Source organism: Poeciliopsis prolifica, unplaced genomic scaffold (assembly GCF_027474105.1).
Source record: "Poeciliopsis prolifica strain line A6 unplaced genomic scaffold, Auburn_PproV2 SCAFFOLD033, whole genome shotgun sequence".
NCBI lineage: Eukaryota > Metazoa > Chordata > Actinopteri > Cyprinodontiformes > Poeciliidae > Poeciliopsis > Poeciliopsis prolifica.
Window position 1 is genome coordinate 3,604,657 of NW_026562408.1, and position 26,930 is coordinate 3,631,586.

General features: G+C 37.1%; 2 protein-coding genes across 3 annotated transcripts; both read right to left on the reverse strand.

Moving 5' to 3' along the window:
- Window positions 1-1,479: 1,479 nt before the first annotated feature.
- LOC129373641 (four and a half LIM domains protein 1-like) lies at window positions 1,480-13,658 on the reverse strand. Its single transcript, XM_055051678.1, has 6 exons — window positions 13,521-13,658; window positions 4,559-4,738; window positions 4,300-4,474; window positions 3,291-3,460; window positions 3,002-3,188; window positions 1,480-2,160 (listed from the first exon to the last, which is right to left on the reverse strand). Exons 2-6 carry the CDS (start codon window positions 4,712-4,714, stop codon window positions 2,006-2,008), a joined length of 843 nt encoding a protein of 280 aa, XP_054907653.1. The 5' UTR covers window positions 4,715-4,738; window positions 13,521-13,658; the 3' UTR covers window positions 1,480-2,005.
- A 320-nt stretch (window positions 13,659-13,978) lies between these two features.
- LOC129373574 (sodium/hydrogen exchanger 6-like) lies at window positions 13,979-26,314 on the reverse strand. 2 transcript variants are annotated; one of them, XM_055051580.1, is made up of 17 exons: window positions 25,929-26,314; window positions 24,830-25,029; window positions 24,442-24,519; window positions 23,986-24,062; window positions 23,739-23,851; window positions 23,429-23,534; window positions 23,084-23,206; window positions 22,457-22,598; window positions 21,707-21,812; window positions 21,054-21,142; window positions 19,787-19,900; window positions 19,334-19,445; window positions 18,884-19,037; window positions 18,766-18,796; window positions 17,778-17,866; window positions 17,215-17,320; window positions 13,979-16,859 (listed from the first exon to the last, which is right to left on the reverse strand). In XM_055051580.1, exons 1-17 carry the CDS (start codon window positions 26,206-26,208, stop codon window positions 16,551-16,553), a joined length of 2,229 nt encoding a protein of 742 aa, XP_054907555.1. In that variant the 5' UTR covers window positions 26,209-26,314; the 3' UTR covers window positions 13,979-16,550. The 2 variants fall into 2 exon arrangements, with proteins under 2 accessions (XP_054907555.1, XP_054907556.1); XM_055051581.1 differs by lacking the exon at window positions 23,084-23,206.
- Window positions 26,315-26,930: the final 616 nt, after the last annotated feature.

Genomic DNA, 26,930 nt, shown 5'->3' on the forward strand with positions numbered 1-26,930 from the left:
TCTTCTGTTCTGAAAATCAAAATGCCAATTTCAACAATGTGTTGTTTCATTATTTGGAAACTGTGGAAAATGTTTTACACCGAAACATCCAGGACTTTATTCCAAGAAATGTCAAAAAAGTTTCAAGACATTTTAGTCTGAAAATATATGTATAGTAATGAAAAATGTTTGGGAACTTTGTCATAAACAGGAACAATTTAATGAGTGTTGCAAAAATTACTACTGGAAAAAAATCCTAACATCAAATTCAACAAATATTGAAATTTGCTTTTGTGTTTGAGAAGTTCCTATAATGAATTATGCTACCCTGAGTTTATTTCTTAGATTGTCTTGCTTATCCATGCCTTAATCTGATTTGCTTATAATCTGAATTGTTTGCACTGGTATTTGAGAAAAGCAAACAAATGTCACAAACTCGTGTATCTTCATAAATTTATGTGCTAAAAATAAGCAAAAATGTAAATCCAGAAACTTGAACAAACTAAAAGTCAGTAAATAATTTACTTGAACACACACAAAGTGTTCCCATGTTGTCTTCCACATTTCTCATGTGTGTGTTTGCTTTGGATTAAAATGACATTTTTACAGCTGAAACTGTAGTTTTCTCATGTGTTTGATTCTGGCCTTATTGTTAACGAACCAAAGTACTGAAAGAGACTTCTGTTTTTAGAGATGCCAAAAACACTTTGCTATAATCGTGTTATCATTCATTACTGTAGAATAACTTGTGGTTATTTATCACATTTCCTACCTCGCTCTTCAGCCACAACTTGGCTTCTCAGCAGAAATACAGTCAGGAACAAAGCCAGTTGTTTATGTAAAAAAATCATCTCAAATCTAAAAAAAAATGAAGAAATTAATTCCATTGTAACAATAAACACACTTTTAATAGACATGTTAAAATATAGCTGTAGATATTTATCCCCACTACTATGAAATAATTTTAATGGATCTTGTCAATTACCTCAAAATAAACTCAGCATAAAATAAAGGAAGTTCTTACCGTTAAAACGAACCACCAGGACAGCAAAGAAAACCTTTCACAGGTGTTTTCCTTCAGGTTCTCAGCAGCCGATGGAGAGGTAAAGTGGTGTGTGTCTGTGATTGGTTCAGGTTGTGTAATTATGACCACAGAATAAAGAAAGAGGAACAGCAGCTGCATGTTCTGTGTCTGTGTGTAGTTCACAAAGATACAGAACATACACCTGTGTGTATGTTCACAGATAAAACCCATAAACTGAAATGTTATTGGTTTTGACAAACATGCATCCTGTATACCTACATTACATCCTGTATACCTACATTAGTGCACAAGTTTTAAGGCAGACAGAAATTTTTTTTCTTTTTTTCATATATTTCTCTGATATAGTTTTTATGGTGGGGATTCTAAGTGAGCAGATAAAATGCAAAGTTGACAAATAAACATTTACCATCAACTTTAACATAAAACCAACTGAAACACTGAAAGCAAATCCCAAACTTGTTTTGTAGAAACTTTATTGCATTTCACTTGAGCAACACATCAAGACATTTCAATTTAAGATGAATTATTGTTTACATAGAGTGAATAAAAGTTTAAAAAGCACTCTTATTTTACTTTGGCAAATAACAAAACATGCTGACATTGATTATTTGACACCAGGATGGTATTAATAAAATTAAAAAAACATAAGTAATAGGCATTAAAGGCATTAACATATTGAACAAAGTAAATACTATTTATACTGATATTGATCTCTACTGATTTCTGCAGGATAGTAAAACCAGAAAACACTCAAGGTAAACTTTGGTTTTATGCTGGTTGTGTGCTGAATGATAGATATTCTTTATCAAAGTAGAAACTCATCAATCCTAGAAAAATAGACATCGTCAAACAATCACTCAGCACCAGAAGGTTTCAATGTCTTTCCATCCTTGAAAGCTAGAGAATTAGATAACATGTTGAAATGTGGACTTTAGTCATCATGTAAAAACAGCCTGAGTGGTTAGGAAACACTCCAGTCCGTCACTCCTTGTTGCCGCAGGTGGTGCACAGGATGTCTTTTCCTTCGGCCACAAAGCGTTTGTTGGACAGACTGAGGGAACATTTCTTGCAGTTGAAGCAATATTCATGCCAGGAGCTTCCCTCAAAATTCACAACATTCACACCTTTACCAAAACCTGTGAGGAGAGCAGAGACAAAGACTGAGCTTTTTCAAACTCTGTGTGTGCGTGTGTGTGGGGGTGTGTGTGTGCGTGTGTGTGTTGTCACAGTGGTACAATATGCTAAAACTATAAGCATTCACATTTCTGTTAACACATCTCTTCTTATCAAGTGTGTTAAACCCCTAATGGAGTTTGGAATGGATTTCATCAATATTAAAACCTCACTGTATGGGGTTTCATAATAATTTTACACTGTTATTTAAAAACACTCCTTGAACGTTTGCACATTTTGTCACCTTGTAGCCTCCAAGTTCAATTTTTTCCATCCAACATGACGGATCTCAAGCCATCGCACAAAAGAAAACAGGCAAGCAGTTCAGTCTGTGGGTGTGCCTACTTGCCTACTTTTCAGATTTTTATTTGTAAAAAATTCAGAAAACCATGATTTGTTTTTCGATCACATATATATTACATATAAATCATTGTGCAAAAACAGCTGGTTGCAGTTTAGAAGTTCACCACTAGATGTCACTAGTAGCTGCAGCGTCACATTAGCGTCTTTGTGCTTCAGAAATTAAATGTTTTGTTAGTATTAATGTGGAACACCACTTTGTGAGAAACACTTCATTTCTTCTCAGGCATCATTGTGACCAGTGTTTGCTGGTTTTTACAGCTATAGATTAAATCTCACCTTCAATTTCAGATTACCAGAGGACTATTTGTTTTTCTCTTGTTTCCTGGTAACTGATGGATTGTTGAAAGATTATTGATTTTAATATTATTCTATTATTTGTTAGCGTAGCCATAACATTCTGTTTCATCATGTGTAGCAGAAAGAGTTTTAACTTCACCCAACCTGTGATTGGGTTGTGGCAGCCGCTGCACTTCTTTGCCACTGAGCTCTTATAGCAGTCGACGCAGAAGACCTGGTCCTGGTGGGTGGTGAAACTGGTCCCAGCCAAAGGCTTTGAGCAGGAGCTGCACACAAAGCAGTGGCTGTGCCACGGCTGCTCTTGGTAGTTCACTCCTCCGGACGTTATTGGCTGCAGACAAAAAGCAACAGTAGTGTTACGGTCATATTAAGGTGATAACTGAGTTAGATCAGATTCCAAAACAAAAAGTTCCCTCTCTTTTAAATGAATTACCTTTTTGCAGCTGACACATATCTTGGCAAACTTCTCATCGTAGCAGGGGTTGCAGTAAACATCATCTCCTTTAGAGAGGAAACTCTGCGATGCTATGGGTCGTTTACAGCTGCAGCAGGTGAAACATTCGTCGTGCCACGAATTTCCTTTGTATGCAACACTCTCAATGCCTATAGGAGATTAGGAAAAGTGTCACATTCTGGTCCAAATGAACCGGAGCAGGAGTGTCCCGTATGCTTTAGGTGTGTTTCTGCACCAGTTAAGCTAATTTAAATGACTAAATTAGTTGATCATTTAACTAATGACCAGGGGACTGATGTCAAATCAGTCCCTTTTCATATAATAATGTTTCTTATTTCCAGACTCAAGAGTCCAAAGTTGTCCATTTTAAAATATAATAGTAAAATATTTTATTAATTTATAAAATTTAGGAAATAATTTAGGAAAAAAGTATGAAAGTCCTGCATAAAAACACAGAAGAAAAACCACAAGGAGGGATGGAAGAACAGATACTGAAAGATAGTGAGAAAGAAGGAGACATGGCAAAAAGGAATGAGAGAAGAAGGGATGGAATGACAAAATGTACATTCAGATGGAGGAAAGAATGGCCAATAAAAGTAATTGAAGAAGGAAGGGTAGAAATAGTAGTAGAATGAGGAAATAAGGGAAAGATATGAGGAAGAAGCAGATGAAAGAAAGAATGACACAGGAAAGAAAAAGAAAGATAATTCATTTTGTTCTCTTTACAAGGCTAAAGAGAACAAAGAAGAAGACTCAAGGAAGTGATGTGACAAAAGAAAATGGGGAAGGAAGAATTTCAGAAAATAAGAAAAAAACATTTAGATAATACAAATACTTTTTTTAATGTCCACACTGTTGGAATCACTGAAAAGCAGCAGAAGTTGAGCACAAACACAATGATTTGATCCATGCAACCAGGCTATTGGGCCACTTTTTCCAAAGTTCTTCCGTTGTACAGAATAATGTTTTGAATTGTGATTGGTCATACCAGCCGGTATGGGTTTATAGCAGCTGTGGCAGCGCGGAGCAGCATCTCTGGAGCAGCACTTCACGCACATGATGCGCTCATCCTTGGTGTTGAATGGCTCCTTGGCCAGAGGCTTGTAGCACTTTGTGCAGCGGAAACACTCCTCATGCCAGTGACGCCCTTTGTGGCTCAGCTCCTGATGGAGGAAAACAAGAGATTCTCAAGCGGTACCTGGAGAAGTACAAACCCAAACCCTCTCAAATCCATCTGGAGGACACACCTTTGTCTCCACTGAGATGGGTCTGTGGCATTCTGCACATGAGTTGGCGCAGAACTTTGTGTGACAGCGAACGCACACCGGCTTCCCCTCGCTTCGAACAAACCGCTTCCCGCCGAGGTCCTCCCGGCAGTAGAAACAGTGGGAGCTGTCTGCCATCGTCACAGTGATACAGCCTCAGGCCTGAAGCAGCAAGAGCAACAAAATACAATGTCAATTTCTATTGACTTTAAAGCTTTTTAAAATTCCTACAGAAATCTAATTATTGTCTTGTACCAAATTAACACATTGTAGAAGAACAGTTCATGTCTGGGTGTCTTCATGTGTGTTGCTTGAATTCCTTTTGTAAATATGTATTTTGTTTTTTAATCATCACAGTTCCATCTGTTCCCAGCCTTGTGTAAAGATAAACCTTGCCCAAAATGTCCACACAGAGGCGCTGTTGGTACACTTTATAGGATAAACGTTATGACTTATTGTTACACCAACACTAAAGCAATGCCACAGCGGAAGATTTGTATGCACAACTCTTTTGCATCAGGCAGCATAGATGTGCAGTTGGTTCTTATTTCAGGTAACTTTTGTCTGAAGACATTCATAAAAATAAATAAAATGTTATGGTTTACATGAGTGTCACAGAGAAGCAAAAGGTTCTTTTATCAGAAAAAACTCTCTTTAGCTGAAAAAGTTGATCTCATAAATCATTCATCATACAGATGAAAAAAATCTTGCAGCAGTCACAAGTGAGTTAAGCTTGATAGTTAATGCTTATCTGCTGTTGCTCCAGCCTTTCTATGTTTTCTGTCCAGTTTTAATCCAAAATCAACTTTTTGTTGAGATTCTTGTTGTGAATTCTTCAGTGCTTTTATTCATTCTTGTCTTATATGATTGTTTTAAACTGTCAGATTGTTCTGCACCACCTTTGATTATCTCTAAAATCTATAACACTGAGGTCAGATTATCTGCACTCAACACAGAAAAGGCACTTTTATATCTGTGACTAGTTTGCAAATGATGAAATAATATTTTACTGCTATTTTTTGCATTTTAACCCGAATCCAGTTTAATAATCACAGGCTGTGTGATATGGCTCATTTCTGATTTACTCAAAAAAGTTACTCAAGTAAATGTAACTAGTCAATGCCCCACTCTGGTCATATTATGAAATTGTCCAAACCTTTTCATTTAAATGCTTTCTCACTTTAAATAAACTGACTTAGTTTCCCATCGTATAAAATTCGCTGTGTTTAAAATATTCCATTTAAGTAATAAATTTCCTTCACAGAGAACCAAAATCACCATGTTGAACACCATAATGCTGGTCACAGAGCTGTGATTACAGGGCTAGGACTTCAGACGGTAAATAAAACACTTTGAAGTGAAAATCACAGCTACAGAAAAAGCATTAAAAAAAGAACAAGGATGCGGTTAGAGACGCTTGCAGCCTGTTCCCTCGGTTATTCCCCGCATCAAATTCACGCTGGCTGGCTGCAAGGAATTCTCCCAAGCTGCTGCTGCTGCGAGAGAGAGAGAGAGAGAGAGAGTGTGTTTGTGTCGACACAGTGAGGTGAACGCACGAAGGAATGCCTGGCATGACATGTGGCGAAATCTGCTGACAGAGCTTTGATGGACCCGACACACAAACGCTCCACATATTACACAAACCACTCCCACAAAACACCCACAATCAATCAACTTCTTCTAGTCGGAGCAACTCGGTTGGAGCAGATTGAGGAGGTCGAATAAGAATACGGGACCCAAATGTTTAAAGTCGGGGACAAATTCTCAGTAAAGCATGCAAAAGCTTAAGTTTGGGTTTTGGCTTTAGGGACTAACAGATTACAAATGACCACAGTAACCTATTAGACTTCGGTTACATGATTTAGGTGGCTGAATAAAACTAGGAATAGAGCCACATAATTTACCAGTGAGTATTTTATGTGTAAGCATGTTGTATGTAGGTCAAAATAAAAAAACAGATGTTATCAGTTTTGTTCTTTAACAAAGATACGCAATAATATCATCTGGAACAAAATTTAAGTCATGCAACAACAACAAAAAGCTTTTAAGAGTAAACACTTTATTACATTAATGTTAGTTGTTTGTCTTCACGTTGCTCAGTGAAGTTTTAGGTGTTTTTTAAAAGATGTGCGCTTGAAGGTCTGATGTGAATTACACCTGCACATGTGCTGTTTCATTTGGATGAAGTCATTTCAAAGGATTTTTTGTCCCAGATTATTTCCTTTTCAATGTTGTTGGCTTGGAACATTGAAAACAGTCACATTGGAATTGGTGTCATGAGTTTCTTGCATTTGTCATTTGTCTCTCCTCCATTGTTTTCTAACTGAGTGGTTGTGTTTTTGCAAACAATAGTGTGACAAAAACTTCTGTTGGGAGGTGAAAAAAAACTAGTTTTGGCCAATAATAGTGAAAAGGCACAACGCAAACTAGGCATTCTACATAGACAAGGTTCTGGAATTTGAATTCATTTGAAATTATTTCTAATTAAGTGTTGACAAAAGAGCACAGTATATGTGTAAATTATAATTAGTTTTTATTATTATTATTAAAAACTGTCACTTTTTTCTAATACAATGCATATTTATGCAGAAACAATCTTAATTTTAGCAAGTTAAATGATGCAAGTACAAAATCAGACAATTAGTAAACTCCAGTAAACTCCAGTACATTAGTTAAAGATTTGTTCTTTAACTAATGTAGCATGAAGAAATGATAAACTCTCCAACAAAGTTAAAAAGTCTAACAAAGAAAGTACAGTGTAACTTTCTCAGCTACTCAGAGCTGTTTTAGTCTCAGTTATGTGTCTGAGCTTGAATGTGTTTCTGTGAGCAGAAGAGACAAATGCCTTAGTTTGTGTTGTTGTCTCATGCATAGAGCTGGAACTGACGTCACTGTGAGTGGACTCAAGTCTTCTGTTTCGTTATCTGCTAATTCATTACTTATTAAAGAAAAAGAAGACATTTTATATGCAGAGTGGGTGACACACCTCATCCATTCAGTGTAGACAGAAGATACGGCTACCTGCTCTTTTTACCCTCTTTTCATTCAGTCTTCACTTCTGGTAACTTTCAAAAAAGTTTTTTGCAATACTTGCTGTTTTTACCCTTTAAAACATGAGAAATTGTCAGCCTAAAATGAAATACCGCATAGTTTTAAATGCTGCAGACCTCAACATGATGAATGACAGTCAGCAATGTGCAAATCTTATCTGATGGGACTCAAACAATGGCTGACAAGAAGCCAGTATCCACACAAGTGGGGGAAAACAAATAGGTACATCGTCGCAGCTTGCCCGTGTTAAAATAAAGGTGGTTTAAAAACACCTTTTTGCTGCCCATATAATGGTTAACTACATTTTTTTCTTCAGGTACGCCCTCAGTAAACAGTTTATGTCAATCTTTTCTAATTGACTCAGCTCAAGGCAGAATTGGAGCGAGTAAAATTGCTGCAATTCTGACTTTAAGATAAGCTGACATTCACTGAAAATTGCTGCAAGATTTAATGTGAAATTTGAGATTCAGGGATACACGTGTGGCTAGAAAGTGTTTTATTGCTGATTTTTACCTTTTTTGGATAAGAAATAATCCTCTTTGTCTGTCAAGGTTGGATTAAGTCATTAAGAGATAAAGATGGCAGATTTGGGGTATTTAATTTCTGGAATCCTCTGTTTTGTATTTCGCTTAAAAATTGACTGTAACTAGACTAACCTAAAGTCTTGCATAAAAGTCAGATGATTTTGCTGTGACACGTCCAAAAAACTGACATCATGTCATTAAAGTTAGAACAATACGTGTCAGAAAGTATATTGTCCGAGAGACAGGCCAAGAAAGAACGACGCTAGTTTAATGTGACTTCACAAATTGTGTGTGTGTGTAAGCGTGTGCGTGCATGTGTGTATGTGCTGGCATGAGCTTATTGCTGAAGAATGTGGTGGAAAAACTAAGACAGGAAGTCTCCATCAGAACTTTGAGGTTGGCACAATTCAGCTACACACCAACACACACTGAAGTGTTTAACCTGACTTTTTTTAGCTCACTGTTTGCGTCCCCATGTCATTAATCCTGAGTCTTCAGACTGAGCTGCAGGTGGCCACAAAGGTTAAACAAACACTTGGGGTGGAAACAGGTTCGAGCAATTGTCATATGCAAGGATTTTCTGGCGGCTCAAATACAGTCAAAGAACTGTAGAGTTTAAATTATAGAAAAAATCTTTTTTTTTTTTTTTCACTTGTTTGAACTTCAGACAAGAACATCTGACAAGAGGAATCATGCTAGAGGAATCTAATTCACCCACACATGCAGCAGATTGAAAAACAGAGAAATGATACGTCTTTTGTTCCATAGGATGGAAATAAAAAATGGATTGAAGTTTGTAACAGATTACAACTTTTTAATATTACTTTGTGCACAATACAGATGTAACTTTGTACAGAGTTCAGTGGTTTGTGTTTTGTTCATTAATGTGAGGCACCAAGATTAGATTCATTTCAGAATCAGGTCTGCATATTCTAATATAAAAAACTTAATTTTAAAGCAGCTTAGATAACGGAGGTGATGACAGCCCCAACCTGGATTTTTTAAAGCCAGCAGCCGACCAGGTTCCTTCTCAGCCTTTACTCCTGAACCAAAACTACCACAAGCTTTCAGCAGAAACTATTTTCCCCAAACATTGTGTGACAAAAAACAACTTTGGTCAATCTGCTGTAAAACAAGTTCATGTTTTGAAAAGTTGCTATGTGTGGCAATTTAACAACAATGTGTCCATGCTTGTTTGCTGCTAACTTTATTTATGTAGGTACTTTTTGACTCAGTTAATGCTTAAAGATCCTGCAGACTAAGTGGAAAATTATAAGCAATTTACTGCAAGGAATCCTATCATTTTTCTTGGAGTAAATTTCTTTTCTCACTGATATCAAAGAGTGTTGATTTGTCGTTTGCCCTTGCCAGGTTATTTTTTTTTAAATGTTTTTATGAGGGCTCAATCACGTGTAAACAAGTCAGAAGTGCTGCATGAGGGATTTATGGTTTGTGGAAAGCTGACTGGTTTCAAAGTTGGCTAAAAATATCTTTACTTTTGCTGGAAACAATCAAATGCATTATTATCAAAACTCGCTTTAAATACAGTATCTACAGTATCTTTGTTTTTGTTTTGGCCTGCTCTTTTCAGCATTGGAAAAAAATGACTGACGACTGTACAGTTACTCGAGTGCCATTCAAATTACAGCTGTTAGCCTCATGTTGCCTGAAATAGCCTAGCAACAGTAACAAACTGTTGCTCGATAATAAGACACATAAAGACAGAAGTATTAGCATGTGCTAGCTAGTAAAAAAAATAACCTCACAAATTCCATTGACTGTCAGCCATGTTAACCAAAGGCCTAAAAACCTCATGTCTGTCCATTGTGGAGTTTAACAGTTATTTGTAAAACATTCGACTTTAGCATTTGCAAGCAAGCAGAATATTTACCTCACAAACTAACTGTGTAGCAATGACAGTTTAAACTGGATATTACAGCATTTTTGTGTAGTAAAAAGATTAGGGATGTGTTCTTGCTGAGAGTGTACATCATATGGTTAAACATGCTAAGCAGCACAATGACACAATAATAACCAGCAACACCGTGGTTTCTGTGTGCCATTTGATCCAATACTTGAAATATTCAGAGAGCCTTCGAGGTTTGCAGGCTTGCTTTGACTGCCCACCATCACACTGAGAGCGTTCCCAGCCCTGATTCCAATCATGCTATCTTAAAAATAAATACACAAGTGTTTGAAACTGAGCAACAAGTTCAACCAAACATTTGTGCAACACATAACCCCACAATGAAAGATCGGAATAATTGTTTTATCTGGCTGTAGTAAGTCCACATTCCAGTAGAACAAGAGATCTGAGCCGTTCTCTGAGATGGAAATAATGGCTTTAGCAGAAAGTTAACTCATCCCACTTTGTCTTGAGTTACATTCTTTTGTCTCAGTTCCAGATTCCCCAGGTTAGGACCAAGATGTCTTGACAAAACTGATAAATCTATGATTTTACTTACGTTTTTTTGATTTTTCTGATACTTTCAGAAAGAGAATCTGGCCACAATAACACTAAAGCAGCCTTGACTGACAACATTTCAAAAGTTTAAAGCTTATGTGGAATTTAATGTTACATTTTTCATCTCAGCAGTTTTCTAGGCTACACATTGTTCCTGTATTCTTACAAATCATATAATTAACCCATTCCTCCAGTTGTATATTCATTTTTTCTTTAAAAAACATATCCATACATAGGCAGATTTTTAGAGAACATGTCCTAAAACTTTTCATGTACTTCTCTGCCATTGATACACATTTTAATTATTCTCAATTAGCTGAATGGGAATGTGAAATCTTTTCAGTGAGTGGCAGAAGTCAGGGGAGCGGATAATCTTCATGTTCTGATCTGTTGAGTATTAATTTACAGCTAGTAAATGATCTGTAGAACTTGCTCGGTTGAGTCAACTAAATTTAAAAGCTCCTGTATCCACATAAAAAATACAAATAAAAAATCCCCAGCAGCTTTGTCTCGTTTCCTTTTCTTATGTCTCAATTTTAGAAATCAGGCAAAACAGATTTTTTTAGTGACACTGTGCCAGGTAGGTGAGCAAAATGTTTCAAAGTTTTCTTTAGCAATAGATTCCGCTAAGTCACATAAGATTCCATCGAAAATCATTAGACATGCCTTGTAAGTGAACATTTTAAAACAACAAAGCATGAATTGTTGTCTAGTTTTACTGAACATAAAGTCTCTCAAATCTATAAAACTGATGGTAGTTACCACTGGGATACTTTTTTAGTTGCTTTCTGTATTATTTTCCAGTGTTGATTCCATGAAACTATCATTAAATGCTGCATTTATGTTCCAAATAATAATAAAATGTAAGTATTGTATACTTTTTAGAAATGTGATTGAGCAACTGTGACTTTGTGAAGTAATTTAATTGATATTTGAAAGTCCAAAAATGGCAATAAATACATATCCAACATATCTTTGTGAGATATTAAGTCCATATCGTCCATTATTAGAAGATGACTTTCTGAAGAACTGTTCCTCATTATAAAGGTTAAGCAAATAGAAGAATGGCTCAGTTCCTCTTTTGCATGTTGGATGCATTATATTTTGAAAAAAAAATTTTTTATAGTATTTGCACTTCAACTCACTTTAAATTAAATTAGTCTGGTAAACTACTACTGTTTCACGATCATTCTGAAAAGCATTTTTCTCTTTGTGTCTGAAACTACTGTTTTCACTCAAAACAGCCCTCTGCTATTTTTTTTTCTTTTTTTTTTTGCTTTTGTTAATTAGTCATGTGTCATCAAAGATAACTGCTTTTTCCAACATCACCTTGAAAATATTTAGTTTTTTTCTGTGTTGACTATCAGTCTGCATCAGGTGGACTCGTTGGTCAGGTGGACAACTGACTTGCAGCAAGAAGCTCCCAGATTGAATTCCCAGTCTGGGCTTTTCCTACATCATCCTTTGCTTTTTTGCATGTTCTCCATGTGTATGCCAGGTTTATCTCCAAGTATTCTGCCTGCCTCCCACAATTCAAAATCTTTTAAGATTGTTAGGTTAATTGTTCTCCATAAAATTGAGTGCATAAACGGTTCTGTATCTTCGCGTTGCCCTGTGATTGTCTGGCAACCCACCTCTCACCCAATGACTGCCACACACCCAGCCCTCCGTAGCCCTGCAAGGACAAGTGAGTATAGACAATGGATGACTTGTGATTGATTACTCATCCCCCTGCTTCCTTCCTCTGTTGCATAATGAACGGCAAAGAAAATATCACCCAAGACGTTATGACAGACTTTAATGGCCGTAAGTCAAGAACAACAAACAAAAGAAACTTTAAAGCTTCAGAAGCCCATTAAATACTCCACTAAAATGTAATTTGGGAATAATATAAAACACACACAGCTTAACCATATTTAAATTCTGACCTTTTAAACATGACTTAAGACAAGTCCATTTATACATAAAGTTACAACACATGTCTTTTACAGAACTGGATTAGTTTAATACAACAGACTCCAGCTTTAATTTATAACACTTGGTGGCCCTTTGGTGTGGAATCGGACTTGGTCGTTACTCTACAACATCTCACAGCTTCATATGGGTGTTTGCCTGGACAGCATTTCTTAAAAATCTGACCCTTTTTCCACCTCATCAAAGTATCTGTAGGTTTATGTTTCTAACAGGATAATATTGCATTCCTACTGTAAAGTACAGAGAAAAAACACATGTTGAGTTAAGCAGGAAGAGGCCACAGTGAGGCCATGTGCATCACTTAAATGCTTATGGATTTAAACACACTCAGTCAGGGGAATGTAATGAAAAATAGCAGTGCAGGAATTTTAATTGACCTCTGTGAAGCATTTTTAGTTTTAGTGGTTCCATCATAGGATGGGGGGAAAAGGAGACTTCCTAACTGGAAACAGATTTCAGGAGCAGCTTTAACAAGTCAGCACACACACACACAGACACACACACACACACACACACACACACACACACACACACACACACACACCCCCACACACACACACACACACACACACACACACACTTACAGAGACAGAGACAGAGAGACAGCCAACGCCCCGAACTTGTTAAAGTCTTTAGTTTCCTCTCCGGATATCAAAATGCTGCTTTAGCAATGAAGCGTGCATGAGGTCATAACTAACTAAATAGGGAGACCGTTTGTCTCGCATTATCTGTTACTCTATTGGATGCTTGTAAACAAACAAGATAACACTTATTAACCTATTAAACTAATTATTACATGTCCTCAAACATCTTTAGTCTCTTGTAAAAGCGCAGCCTGCAGTAACTGGTCTGTTCTGTTAAACCTGTTTTAGTTGGGAAAGATGCACAACTCCAGTGGCTAAAAGTAAGCGGCACTTTGCAGAGATCTTACCCGGGCTCAGAGTGACGTCTGCGGCGTTGAACGAGCTGCTGTCCGGTTCCGGAGGCTGCGCAGCTCCGCTTCCCCAACACTGTCCCTCGTTTTAAAGGGAGAGTCGGACCCAGACAGCAAAGCCAGTCTCTGACCGAGGCGGACAGAGCCACCTTCAAAATAAAAGACAGTGCGCTCCAATTGCACAGGTGATTTTCAAAATAAAAGCACGGTCAACAAAACTGAAACTGCCCTCTCATCTATAAGCATTTGATCTATATTCCAAAGCAGGCTTATTGTATTATCTAAAAGTTAAGCACCATAAAATCTGACCCCCTGCCAGCAATTTATAAGTGTGTTTCCTCACACATTGGATTGTATTGGTTCATCACTTCAAATCCCAATCAGATACACTGAAGTTTGCAATTGTAACACGACAAAAATACAAGTCCAAAGTATGAACAGTACAGAACAGTCTGTCAGCTTCAAATGTGATTTTATTTGTCTCCACACCTGTAGGATGTTAAACTGGTGATACAATTACTTCAGGATTACAGTTTGCTTCTTGAAAAGTAAATAAAACCTGTGTACTCAAAAATACAGTTTCCACAATCAGCAGAAACATAAATTATTTTCACAAATTCAGTTTTATATCTTCCAGTTTTTTTTTATACTCCCAAGTAGATAAATGTGAGAGAACATATGGAGAAATGCAGAAACTCAACGCACATTAAAATACCGCCAAATGAAAGCAGAAACACATGCGCAGAATTACAGATGACACACTTTTTATGACATCACAGTCAACTTTCACTTCAATAGAAATAAGAAAAAAATTCTTACAGAGTTATAGTTCAACAAAAACTTTTGACTGATTTCAAAGAATAAACTATAGAATAAACTAAAGTAAAAAAAACCTTCCCTTTTGTTCCTTTTTCATCCATTATCAGTGAAAGTTTAGTGACTTTTTTCATGTCACTTCATTTGGAAGCTTTCTCAAAAAATATGCATACACTGTAAGAGTCAGGTTATTGTCTGCAAATGTAAGTATTCAATCTTTCAGATTCACAGACAAAAGATTTAACAGTAAAAGCACAGACAGATGGGAAAACTCTAGTTAAATTATACAGGGAATACTGTAGTATCTGGCATCAATCAGAAGATGTGATATTCATATAGGATAATCTTACTGCACATGAGCAAAACAAAATATGTACAAAAACAGTTCCTGAATAGGCACTTAAGTTCAAAACAGTTCAGCCAGCCTCTTTTCATCAATGGTGACAACAAATCACAAAGACCTGCTCAGTACTTTTTTTTTTGTTGTTCTTTTTGTGCATTTTTAAGAAACTTCAACCAGATGGAAGCATAAACCCAGAAACAAGCATTAGCCCTAATAATAATTATAAAAAATCTGATGACACATATTAAAACAAACAAACAAACACTCAGGGAAGATCTGGCTGGAAAGTAAAAAGTAAAAGCATATGCTACAGTATGGTAAGCATACAAACGCCTGGAATAAGAAAATATTTCCATCCTCTTTCAAGAAGACTTCAATGCAAAAGATACCATGTGGGAAAAATGTAGTGCGCTTTTATTTATTTTTAAGAAAACAAGGAGTTCACTACTTGGCAGTAATGATTGAAAATCTGCACAATAAATAATAAGTAGAAAAAATGATTATAGAGATCAAGAATGTTTCTGTTAAATAAATAAATCAGTAGTTAAAAAGATTCAAGATTCAAACAAGTGGGCAGTGCTATAACTTGTCTCTAAGTGCATTACTTGGTGTTGCTCCTTTGACCTTCACTCAGATGTTCACATAAACTCGTCATGAGCATCATTCATTTTGGGCTTTCACAGATGCAGGTGAATTCAACAAGTTTGAAAAACAAAAGTCTAACACTCAGCACCATACTGCCAACTCCTTGCTTGTAATATGGTACAGTGATTTAAACTTAAGCAGATCAATATTTGTCTTGTCCGAATATCAAACTTTTCTCAGGTAAATGATCCAAAGCAGACATCAGAACAGGTTTGGAAATGGATAAAGTTGACCAACATTAAGCTTCTGACAACGTATTCCTCTGCATCTCAAGGACTGTGCTTCATTGTTCAATACATTCTCAAAAACAAACCAATTCAAATGATTTTTTCCACTTCTAATAAAAAGAGGGATCAAATATCCAGTCAGATATGTCAAACTGATATCTAAAATTAAATAGCAAGTAGTTTTTCTGCAGCTTACTAAAATGCATTATTACGCAAAATATTAGTGAGAGTGTATGTCTATGTTCAGGCCTCGTGTTGATCCAAGATAATCAACAAGGGGAGTGTAAGTTAATTGTTGCATAATCATTCCGCCCTGGAAAAAAAATGTTCAAATACATCTTAAGATCCAAATAAAATACAATAATGCAGATGATGAGTGAATGTAAACTTCCTGGTTGAACTGTACGTACCAAATAGTCTCATTAAACAATATTTCTATTCTTATCTGCTGAGAATCCCAACCTTCATTTGACGAAGTTACAACAAACTGACAGAAGAAGTTAAGAGGAAAAATGATTTGTTTCCCAAATGTAGAGTGAATAATCTTCTGAGTGGTTGTGAACTTTAAAATAAATAATTAGTTAGATAGAGACAAAATCATTAGAGGGAACATAACCCCAGAAATCCCAACATTTACACCAGTTTTAGTGGTTGAACAACACACGCAGAGAAAGTTGGAGCTTTAAGAGACCACAGTAGTAAAACTGAATCAGCTCAGACGACAGCCACACATTGAAGCCTCCTGTAGAGGGCAGACTGAGGATTTTAGTCTACATGTAGTGCAATAATAATCAAGATCACAATATTCTACCATCATGTTGAACTGAATCAAGCACGGCTCATATCGGAAATGGTGAAACTGATTTCCAACTGCTTCTTAGACACAATGCTGGTCCAGTCAACACTGAAATATTAGATCAAAGACTGATTCATCTTACATGTGAACTATGTTTTGATTTGTTTTTTTCTTTTGCAACATAAACATCAAATCCCATCTTACAGTCTGTGCCTGTGAGGTTCGGAGAGTGGGGGCGAGGGCGGAGGCGGGAGGGTGACGGTTGTTGGGGGCTCCGCAGGGTCGTCCATCGGCAGGACAAGCCGCGTGCCGCGTATCACCACGTCTCGCTCCACCGGGTCCCGCTCACCATCCCGGCTATCGTTGAACGACCCGGCGCTGGAGTGCTTGGGGTTGATGGTGCGGGACCCGGATGCGTCGGTGCTGACGGTGACGTCGGCGTACATGGAGCTGACGTTGGCGTCGTTCAGGATGAAGTCGGAGTCATCGTCGCGAAGCGGCCCTTCGTTCTGAAGGCAGGAAAAGTGAAATGTGCTGACTATCATAAACCTAAGGATATTAATGTTTTTCTTGCTGGATATTTTTTTGAGGCTATTAAATTCAGGACTCTGTAAACCTGTAGAACCCTAAGAAATAAATAATAACAGTAAATGAAAATACATAAATTTAATAATTAAAACCAATGTTATTTTTGCAGGAGAGATGCTTGTTGCTTTTCTGTTGTAAATAAATAATTTATACATTTTTCTTACACCGTGCTATGTTCACTTGTTTATCTGACCTCTCATCTTTTAGCATCATCGTAAATCTGTTTTGGTTTGAATGTGCTGTTACACTGCCACTAATTAAACTTCATTTGCAAACCTCATAGGCCTGTGGACTGGTGAGGCATCGTGCCAGGGGGCCACAGCAAGCTGGCAGAGTAGTAGTGAGCGGGGGCCCGCTGTGAGTCAGGAGGGGCTTCAGGTAGCTGAAGGAAGAGCTTCGGTCAAGGACTTAATTCATCAAACTCGTGAACCTCCAATGGAAACGGCGTCCTGTGTCTTTAGCATTTATAGTTTCACTAATATTTCCCAATACAATGATTTTAGCAAAGCTATTATACAGAGTTAATGCCACTATTATGCTTAACAGGACAAATGTTGATTTTTGAAAAGTAAAATCATGGCCTCTTCAAGTGAATTAAATTTGCTTTCAATGGTTTCAGTGTAAGAAGAAACTTATATTACCCTATTGATTAAATAAGCAAAACATTTGTCACTAGGAAACTACATTTGTAAAATGAAAGACTTTCACACATAAAAAAACACATTAATCTGAAAAAAACCTTGTAAATCTTCAATATTGAACACTTGTAAAGAGCGCCTCCTAGTGTTGTAGAAGAAGTCAGCATGACTTCAGAAAGAGATTGGCAGGTTAAAGGATACTTGTGGTCGAAGTTATACCAGATCCTGAAGGGCCAGGCGCTCTCATGTTTGGTGCTTCTCCTCTGCGACCCATCCAACACAGCTGAACTCTGGAGAGCACAAAACTGCACTTTAGTTAATACTTATTTCATACGTTCTACAACAGCATGTCCTCAAACTTTTTAGCCTGAGTTCCCCACTTTAGATAAAGCATATTCTCTGGCTTCCTGTCACAATATTAGAAAAAATAGGTGAAGTTTAAGTCTCTTAAAATACATGAACAGCAGAAGGTAGTTCTGTAAAGTACTGACATTTCTTGAATTGTTATTCATAAGAAAAATCTAAATCATGAATCATTTTACTTCATAATTTTTGAGCTACTCCAACATAAAATTCTTACAGAATACACTGATACTTTTTTGTGCATCATGAGCAAATGTGAGTGAGTTCAAGGGGTATTTAGACTTTTGCACAGCACTTTATAAAAAAACTCAACTATATTCTGCAAAAGAACAACGTTCAGTGAAGTTCTTGAGTAGAAATATCCACTTCCTTCATTAGTGACCTTCTGATGTTGCTTAACTGAGACTTTCTTCAGCAAACCCACCCTGCTTTTCTGTCACTTCCTGCCCTCCTCTATTAATAGTTGCATAACATTTCTATGCTGGTAATTGTCCCTGTGACAGTTCCTCCCCTATTTAAGGCAACACACTTCACATCAGGAAACACTTCTCTCTGTTGATGTGATAAACCTCTCCTGTACTGGTAATCAGATGGGATGCATCAGTATGCGCTGTGTTCGACAAGCTTGCTTTGAATCGCAATGTCCAGTCGCAGTGGAATAATTTATTTATTGATAATGCAACATTAGTTCTACTGACAAAAAACGTTAAAAACTAAATAAATACCAATAATCATTATTTGTGCCTTCACTCATACTGGTTCCTCCGTAGGTGGCGCAACCCACACTTTGAAAACCACTTTATTAGACATTGTAGTAATTACTTACGGAGTGTTCTTGATCAGAATCCACTCCCACTCTGAAATGAATCGGAATAGGAAAACAGATGCAATAAACAATGTAGAAATAGAAGCAGAAACAGATGCAAGTAGATAGCCAGTCTCACGGTATGCTCATGAAAGACAGCATGGGCGTAGTGCCCCCTCCACAGATCCACACAGTGAAGAACACAATCAGCAGGGTGGTTGAAAACATCATCTGACGGGCGTAAGTGGCTGTGTCCCGGATAGACAGAGCGAAAGTCATCGCCCCACGCAGACCTGGAGGAGATGAAACAGCGAGACTGAGAGTCTGTGTTTATGAAACTGGGTTACTCATGTTGTGGGAACAGAGTCACACTTTAGGAAGCCTGCATTGAAGACAAGGACAAAAGAAGCCCCTATAAACACTAGATCTACTATCATCTCGGCACTGACAGCATAAGTCTGATGTAACGTGCTCTAAAAAGTTGTCTAAAAAACACTGCTTATCTATAAAAAGATCATCCCTGCACCTTATACATTTTTTTTTAGTATTTTAGTTTTGCTCCATTTGAGGGTTCACATTTACCACTCACCTGCAAACATCATAACATGTTGAAAGTTCATTCCGATCTTGTTTCTGCGGCCTAGATTGAGCAGGAAGGATAAGGGGTAGATGTTTGCAGCCCTGCCCAGAAATACGGCCAACTGCATGCAATGCAGTCAAGGACACAACTCCATGGGCAAAAAAACATCACAGCAGGTGGAAAACAGGAAAACAGCAGAACGGAAAGTATTTTGTGGGTTGAGGCACATTTTAAAAACCCCATTTAAAGGTCTAACTAATGTGCCCTTTTATGTGTGTTCTCGATTTCCATTTTGGTTTCCGTTAGCAGGAAATTAAATTTTAAACTGAAGTGTTTTACTGATAGCTTCTGGATATGCAAATATTTGGTGATGGTTGCCGCAGTCAAGTCTGTCAATTCAGGGCTTCTGGGGAAGAGTTATTGCGTGTGTGCTGATCCAATGCATTGCAGAGTGAAGGATACGAAGGCTCCGATGATGAACAGAGGGTTAAAAACATGCGACTGAAAGGAGAAGAGCGTCAAACCCATGTAGGAAAAGATGAAGTTTTCTGCCAGGAAGTTCAACAGCTCAAACAACTGAAAAAAATATGGAAAATTGATTAAAACCTAAGAGTAATATCAGTGTCAATAAGCAAAGCTAAACAAATTATGCTTTATAAGCACAAACTGCTCACTTTTTTCTTTCAATCTTTTAGTTCAGAGTGACTTTTGTTGCTATTTTAAGAAGTTCATCCTATTCAATTCAATTTCAATTCAAAAGTACTTCAGCATCTGCTGAAGTACTGTGGGATCAATAAAGAAATTTCAAAAATAGTTTCTTATTCCAGTTGATAAGTTTGAACATCTAATAAATCCTGGAAGTATTTTTACTCTGGACTCAAAAGGCTGTTTCAGTATTGTGAATACAGTTTGCACTCAGGACTTGTGCTTTTTAATAATCTAAAAACTATATGGCACTTTTGAAGATTATGTACCGTAGTTCTTCAGACATTACTAAGCTCAGAAGAATTCTAACTATGTAATTAATGCTAAGACATTTAAAATTATTATCTCAATTAATGTATTCTGGTGTTCCTCAAGGTTCAGTTCGTTTTAGTTATTTATTAGTTAGATATCTAAATGCTTAGCCATATTTGTGTCCTGCTGCAGATTTCCAGATGTATGCTAATGATGCAGTATTTTATGCACATATAAAGTGAACTGCACTAGTTTCAATAAAACTGTCCAAATATTTCTATCTCTAAACGTTAGGCGTCACAGTCACATCCTGTGAACAACTCACCCTTGTGAAAATTGTTATTCATGGTGGAGTTATTTTCAGTATTAGTTAGGTGTTGCGGTGTCAGTGATAGTGGTATATCTGTGGTTTAATGGATATGATGTATTTTTGAGAATTTGTTCAGCAGAATCAATGAGGTAAAGGGAATTTGTTGAAGATGCACCTAAAAAAAGTAAGTTCTGACAAATGAAATCGCCATGTAGGCTTCTGAGAATTATCTGCAGTAAATAACATCGACATCCTTTCTTCTCAGAATTTGTTCATGAAGAACCTCGGTGCAATTCTTTCCCCTTCCTTATCTCTTCACTTTCTGTGGCTGCAGCATTTTATAAAGAATTTCTCTACACAATGTATGACATAGTATGACAAGAAATAATGCTTACACAATTGGTTGAGAAACAAAAGTGCTTCAGAATCGACAGAAACTGTTTTATGGATCCAACTTTTTACCTGTTTAGTCCTGTCTTGAGAATCACGAGAGAGATTGTTGTAGGTGTAATGAGCCTGCGTGATCCCACAGAACAGCACCGCCACAACACCTTAAAAACAAATAGAATTTCATCTTCTAAGAAGAGAAAAACGCAGAGGATTCAGAGCACATACACTAAAACACACACGCAGGCACACAATCCTAAGGGCGATTTAGAGTGCCCAATAAACTAAACAATCGTGTTTTTTGGAGCAGTTAAAACTCCATCCAGGTGGTCAATTATATTATCAACAAGCAAATAATACCATATTAAACACTGCATCCAAGTAACTCTTTAAAACAGCAATATTCTAATAATGTAATATAATGTAATTTCATGTATGTGCAGCTCTATAGCAGCCGCTAAGATCCTCTAGCTACAACTCACCCTTGTGAAAATTGTTATTCATGGTGGAGTTATTTTCAGTATTAGTTAGGTGTTGCGGTGTCAGTGATAGTGGTATATCTGTGGTTTAAGTTGCTACAATGAAAGATGTAGTGAGACGTCAACGGATATCAGGAAAACTCAACACATTAAGGCAAATACTTCAAAAAAAAAGTCAGAAAGGTCTGCAAAGATTATTTAATTGGGGTATACTAAAATGTTATGCCTGCTGCATGGTTGTAGATGTACCTGTCATCCCGCAGGCCTCTGCCAACAGAAAGGTGCTCCAGGACATCAGGAAAAATAAACCAGTCTCCAGTAAAGGGAAGTCCCTCAGCTTAGTAAACTTTGTCACGTAAGAACAACTTCAAGTTAAGGAACAAAGCAGCAAGTTTTGGACAATGAAAAACAAACAAATATAAAAAAAATAAAGTAATCTTAGCTCATTATAGAGAGAAAAAAAAGATAGAGATATTGTAAAATAGACGTTTTCTCCAAGTTGGTTGGGGCATACAAAGACATCATTAATTGAAACATCCTATTTGCACAATCAGTGTAGATGATTCTGAGGTAAAAAGTTTCTTTTTGTGTATGGTGAACAATATAATACAAACTATGTATGTTATGATTGAGATGGTGGGAAAGCTGGTCTTTTTTGGGATGAAAGCATAATAATGGTTGTTATGGAGACTTTGTGTTGCTATTTATAGGTGTTTTGACTGGAGATATGAAAAAGTTTAGGTGAAGCTGAAAAAAATGTCAACAGTTACATTTATTTTATAGGAACTCTAAGGGCTGCTAATAACTATGAAACCCAGTTTAAAAGTTTAATATTTGTCTTTTAGACTGAGATAGGATGGAAGATCATTTCATTTGAGACTTTTTACGTGTTTTCCAAGGGGGTAAATTAGCATGGAGGGAAGTGTATGTATCACAATAAGAAAGATCTTATCTTATATATATAATTATATAAATACATTTAATTATAGAAAAGGATATAAGAGCAGTCATGACTCCAGTAGCCACACCAAGAGAAAAAGATCCACTGAAGACACCCAGGAAGATGCCGAAGGATTTCAGCACAGCCATGGCTTCGAAGCTGTGGCTGTTGTCCCCCGCAGGCTGGTAGGCCACAACGGAGCTAAAGGACAGTAGGAGTGCACAGAAGCATTTACAAGGAAACTTGAGGTCAAGTCCTTCTGAGAAACCAGGAAGAGAATGTGGTCAAACACATGCTTGGCTTTCCTTTGAATCAGAAATGAGACATATCTGCAGCAACTAAAACAGAGCTGGGTTTTATAAAGAAAAAACGTATGTGAGGTTAGCATGCTGAAGAGTAATTAGAAGCATCAGCTCTGCTTGATTATCATTCAATAATAGTTAGTAAAATTATAACAAAGTCATATTTTCTGATTACAAGCATGGTAATATGAAGCAAATGCAGAAAAACACAACAAAAAGGAGAATATGAGGCTGCAACTGCAAAATGATACTGAGGAAGGGGAGTAATTATCCTAAAGGTGATTTAAATCTACTTTTAATCTTAACAACTGCAACACAGCAACCAAAAACTTCTAATGTTTTCCCACAAAATGCATACTGTCCTCCCAAACTAAACCCACCCACCGAGGAATAAATGTCTGGTTTTCTCCCAGCCATTCTTCAATCTCCTCAGGCATAACTGAGCTGTCCTCTCCAGCGGAGTGAACAGCTCCCTGCCTGCTCTGCTTTTCAAAGCGCAGGAGAACGCTACGTTCATACGTACGGACAGGCGGTCAGTCACACAGATGAGTGGAGAAAGGCAAGCAGTGGAATGACAGGGATGTTGATGTTAGTGTGGTTCATTTCCACATGGAAAGTCACAGTTAGCTTGTAATAGTACTGAATGGGCATGGAGAACAATCCTTTTCTAACGCAATTTTCACACAGATTATCAGGGCTGCAGCGTCCTGCAGAGCGTGGAGTACTCACGACGAGAGGACGATCGCCACAGCATCGTTGAGAACGCTCTCCCCAAACAGCAGAGCGTACAGATCCACGTCTACCTTCAGCTCGTTGAAGATTGCCAGAACGGTCACTGATGCAAACAGAAACAAATTTACAACTGAAGAAATACACTGAAGGTCTTCAGATACAGTCTCCAGTGAAGCTAATGCTGACATGTTAGCTATGCATGCAAGAATTGGAACCATGTTGCATGCATTTTTCATCACGGGAATGAAAGTCCTGCTTTATTTTAATGCTGCATATGAGTAACTGAGGATCTGATGGTACTTCCTACCTGGGTCTGTTGCCGAGACGATGGCCCCAAAAAAGAGGCAGTCAGTAAAGAAAAAATCCCCCCCAAGCTGACCCACAACTTTCATAAAGGACACAAAGCCATACATGATGAGCCTGCAGAAGAAGTACAAAACCTTATAAACACATTATAAAAACTGGAAATATCAACAAATTAACTTTAACTTATTTAACTCAGTGAAACAGGTTTTTTAGTTTAATGTTATATCAAAGAATATCAGCTGACTTACCCAATAACAAAGCAGGATATTACAGTTCCCATGAAAGCATAGGCCAGGATGGAGCCAATGTTTCTGAAAAAATGTCTCTGAGGAAAGACAAAATTAATATTAATTTGTCAGACAGAGGCTGCAGAAAAATACAATAAGAGTCAAACAACAGTCAACAAAACTAACTTATAAGTTATGCCAGTTTTGGTCCTCCATAGAAATTAATCAGATTTCCAGCAAACTATCCAAGAAGCTTTTTGATACCCAAACGACTTGGCAAAAGTCTTAAAATTTAAAAAGCAAATGTATCAAATACTCATATTTAAACATCTTCATTTGAACAAAGAAACAAAAATCTTTTATTTTTTCCGTATTTAACCATAACTGATCTAAAACAAAAAAGGTTTAATTGTATTTAACATAAGGCAATAAGAGAAAAAAAAATGTGTCTGTTAATACAGACAAATGCCACATTACCCTTTTCAGACTGTAACCTGCATGGAAGATTATGGGAGGCAGTAAAATGTTGAAAAACACCTCTGGGTCAAAGGTCACCTAAAAAGAAAAAGAGCAAAACGTTAAAACATTTTACACCAATTAGTCAATTCAACTTGTTTTTGCAATGTGTAGCATTTTACGAGGACTGTTAAGTTAATCTATTGAAAATCTAAAAATACGTATTAATAACATATTTATGATATTATTGTTTGTTCACAATAGTTAAAAGGAATCCTAAATGAACAAAACCTGGTTAATTGTTATTCTTTTGATATACTTTCACCAGCTACAGTGTAAAGTGTCACATCACTGCCATAGTAGTTTTATGGATGAGAAGCTAAAATGTGGAGGAAATAATGCTTCTTGCCTTTCGCAGCATCTCATCATCCTGCACTTGGTGGTCTTTTCCCCGGCTCACTTCCCCCTTAAGCGTGTATTCGTAGAACCTTCCGCTGACGTTGACCAGCAGAGTGGCAGGGCTGGCGTTGACGGCACATTCCAGAACCACGTCGTTCGTGCTTTGGGGCACATGAATGCCAAAGCGCAGGATCACTCCCACCAAGAGACCTTTAAGTAAATATGAAGGGGGATCAAGATATACATCTAGATTTACCCAAAGGAAGCAAGGAGCTTTTATTCCTCTTTTTTTTTTTTCTCAAAATGATTTAACTGCACATAAAAAACAAAAAAGAAGTTTGCTTAATTTTTAAGCAGAAAATTGCATCAGAATTCTGTTTGGTAATGATGGAAAAGTGGATTAATTAAATAATTATTATTATTAATGCCTTTGGTTTATGCCAAACATATAATTTGTTTTGGTGTCTCATTTGTTAAAACAATTATATTATTGTAATAATAATAATAATATATTAGATATTTTAAGGGGAAATAAATGTGTGAGCATCCATTTTATGCCTCAAACTGGCATTTTTTAAAATGTTTTATATATTTTTTTAAATCGTAACTTCCTCACTGTTTCTGGTTTATTTTAAATACTGAAATATTTATATGTCCAAACCAAATTATAGGGGACATATTTTTTTCATATGACTGTATCTCAAACTTCACTCTAAAAGAAAACTTGGTCACTTTCATTCTTACCAACTGAATTCGTTTGATCTGTCAATAATTACATTTTAACTGGAACCAATACAAAAACCATAAAGTGAGTGACCTGCATTTATGTTTATTCCTGGAATGTGGATCATTTAGATTCCCAGAATTCAACAGAAAGACAGTCCAGTGAAATGTTTTGATGTATGTAAACATGAGGAAATAACATTATTCCCTAGTTATAAGCAGGCTCACGCTGCCATGTTCCCTGACACGTGAAGAAAAAGCGTTTAATTGGCTTAGAGGTCAAGTTTAAGCAGCTGACTGTTTCCGTCACAGGCAGCCAGTCATGAGGTGTCTTTTATTTTGACTCGATTCATTAGCTGACTGTTACCTAACGTCAATGTTCTTACCGTAGATCATAGCAAGCCCAGTTTCATGCAGGAACCTGAAGCGGCGGTGCTTGAAGAGCCATATGGTGAGGATGGTGAGCGTCAGTAGCATTATGAATATGAGCAAATAGGCACTATCTTGTCGGTGGCTCTCCTCGGCCATCCTCTCGGTAACGACATTATCCAGAGCGGCGTTCTCGTCGCCTTGGCCACCGACGAGTAGGACCGGCAGGAGGAAAGGCAGCAGAAGGGACACTTTGGGCGGTTTGGAGCCCATGAAGCGCCTCGGTGTGAATCCCATTTTGGCCCTGTGTTGCGGAAATTACATTTGTTGTTTGAATTAGCGCCGCATTAGCAGAAGAAATAGCCTCTGTTGGTGGAACGCAACTGACAGCTCCTTCCGCAGCCTTGACCAAAACACGGAAACTTCCGGTTTTTCAAAATAAAAGTCCCATCATAACTGGTTTAGCTTGTGAAACCAACAGCGACCCATCATGGTCCTGAACGAAACAATACATATTTTCTCCTAACAATTCTAGTTAGTTATTTATGTTATTTAGTTAGTTATTTATGCTGGAGATATTAAAACTGTTATTTGTGTTATTCTTGTGATCAATGGAGGTCTACTCCAGCACCCCTCTGAAACCCACTGGGATAAGAGTGTAAGATGGGTGAATGGATGGTGTTATTCTTGTAAATATTTTATTTATTTTTTTTTCCTTGCACAGGTAGCAACAGTGTTTAAAATCCCACAATTATTCAAAACTATATAAACAAGCAGCTGTTTACAGTAAAAAATATATGAAAATAGCAATTCAATTCAGTTTATTTATAAAGCACATTTAAAAACAACAAATGGTTTACCAAAGTGCTGTACATCAAGAGAATAAGTATAAAATAAACACATAAAAAATATATTTCACAACACATTAACTCACACAAATGAACAAGTAACTTATAATATACATACAAAAAAGAGCAGCTAAACAACAAGTATGATGGATAGGGTGGAGCAAGTCAATT

Excerpts from the sequence above, each read along its gene's own strand:
- LOC129373641 (XM_055051678.1), bottom strand. The coding sequence starts at position 4,714 with ATGGCAGACAGCTCCCACTGTTTCTACTGCCGGGAGGACCTCGGCGGG. Across the intron at positions 3,461-4,299 it reads CTATAAACCCATACCGGCTG|GCATTGAGAGTGTTGCATAC; the intron begins GTATGACCAATC and ends AATCTCCTATAG. Across the intron at positions 3,189-3,290 it reads TATGTGTCAGCTGCAAAAAG|CCAATAACGTCCGGAGGAGT; the intron begins GTAATTCATTTA and ends TTTTGTCTGCAG.
- LOC129373574 (XM_055051580.1), bottom strand. The coding sequence starts at position 26,208 with ATGGGATTCACACCGAGGCGCTTCATGGGCTCCAAACCGCCCAAAGTG. Across the intron at positions 24,520-24,829 it reads ATGATGAGATGCTGCGAAAG|GTGACCTTTGACCCAGAGGT; the intron begins GCAAGAAGCATT and ends TTTTCTTTTTAG. Across the intron at positions 17,321-17,777 it reads TGGTATAACTTCGACCACAA|CTACCTGAAGCCCCTCCTGA; the intron begins GTATCCTTTAAC and ends CTCTTCCTTCAG.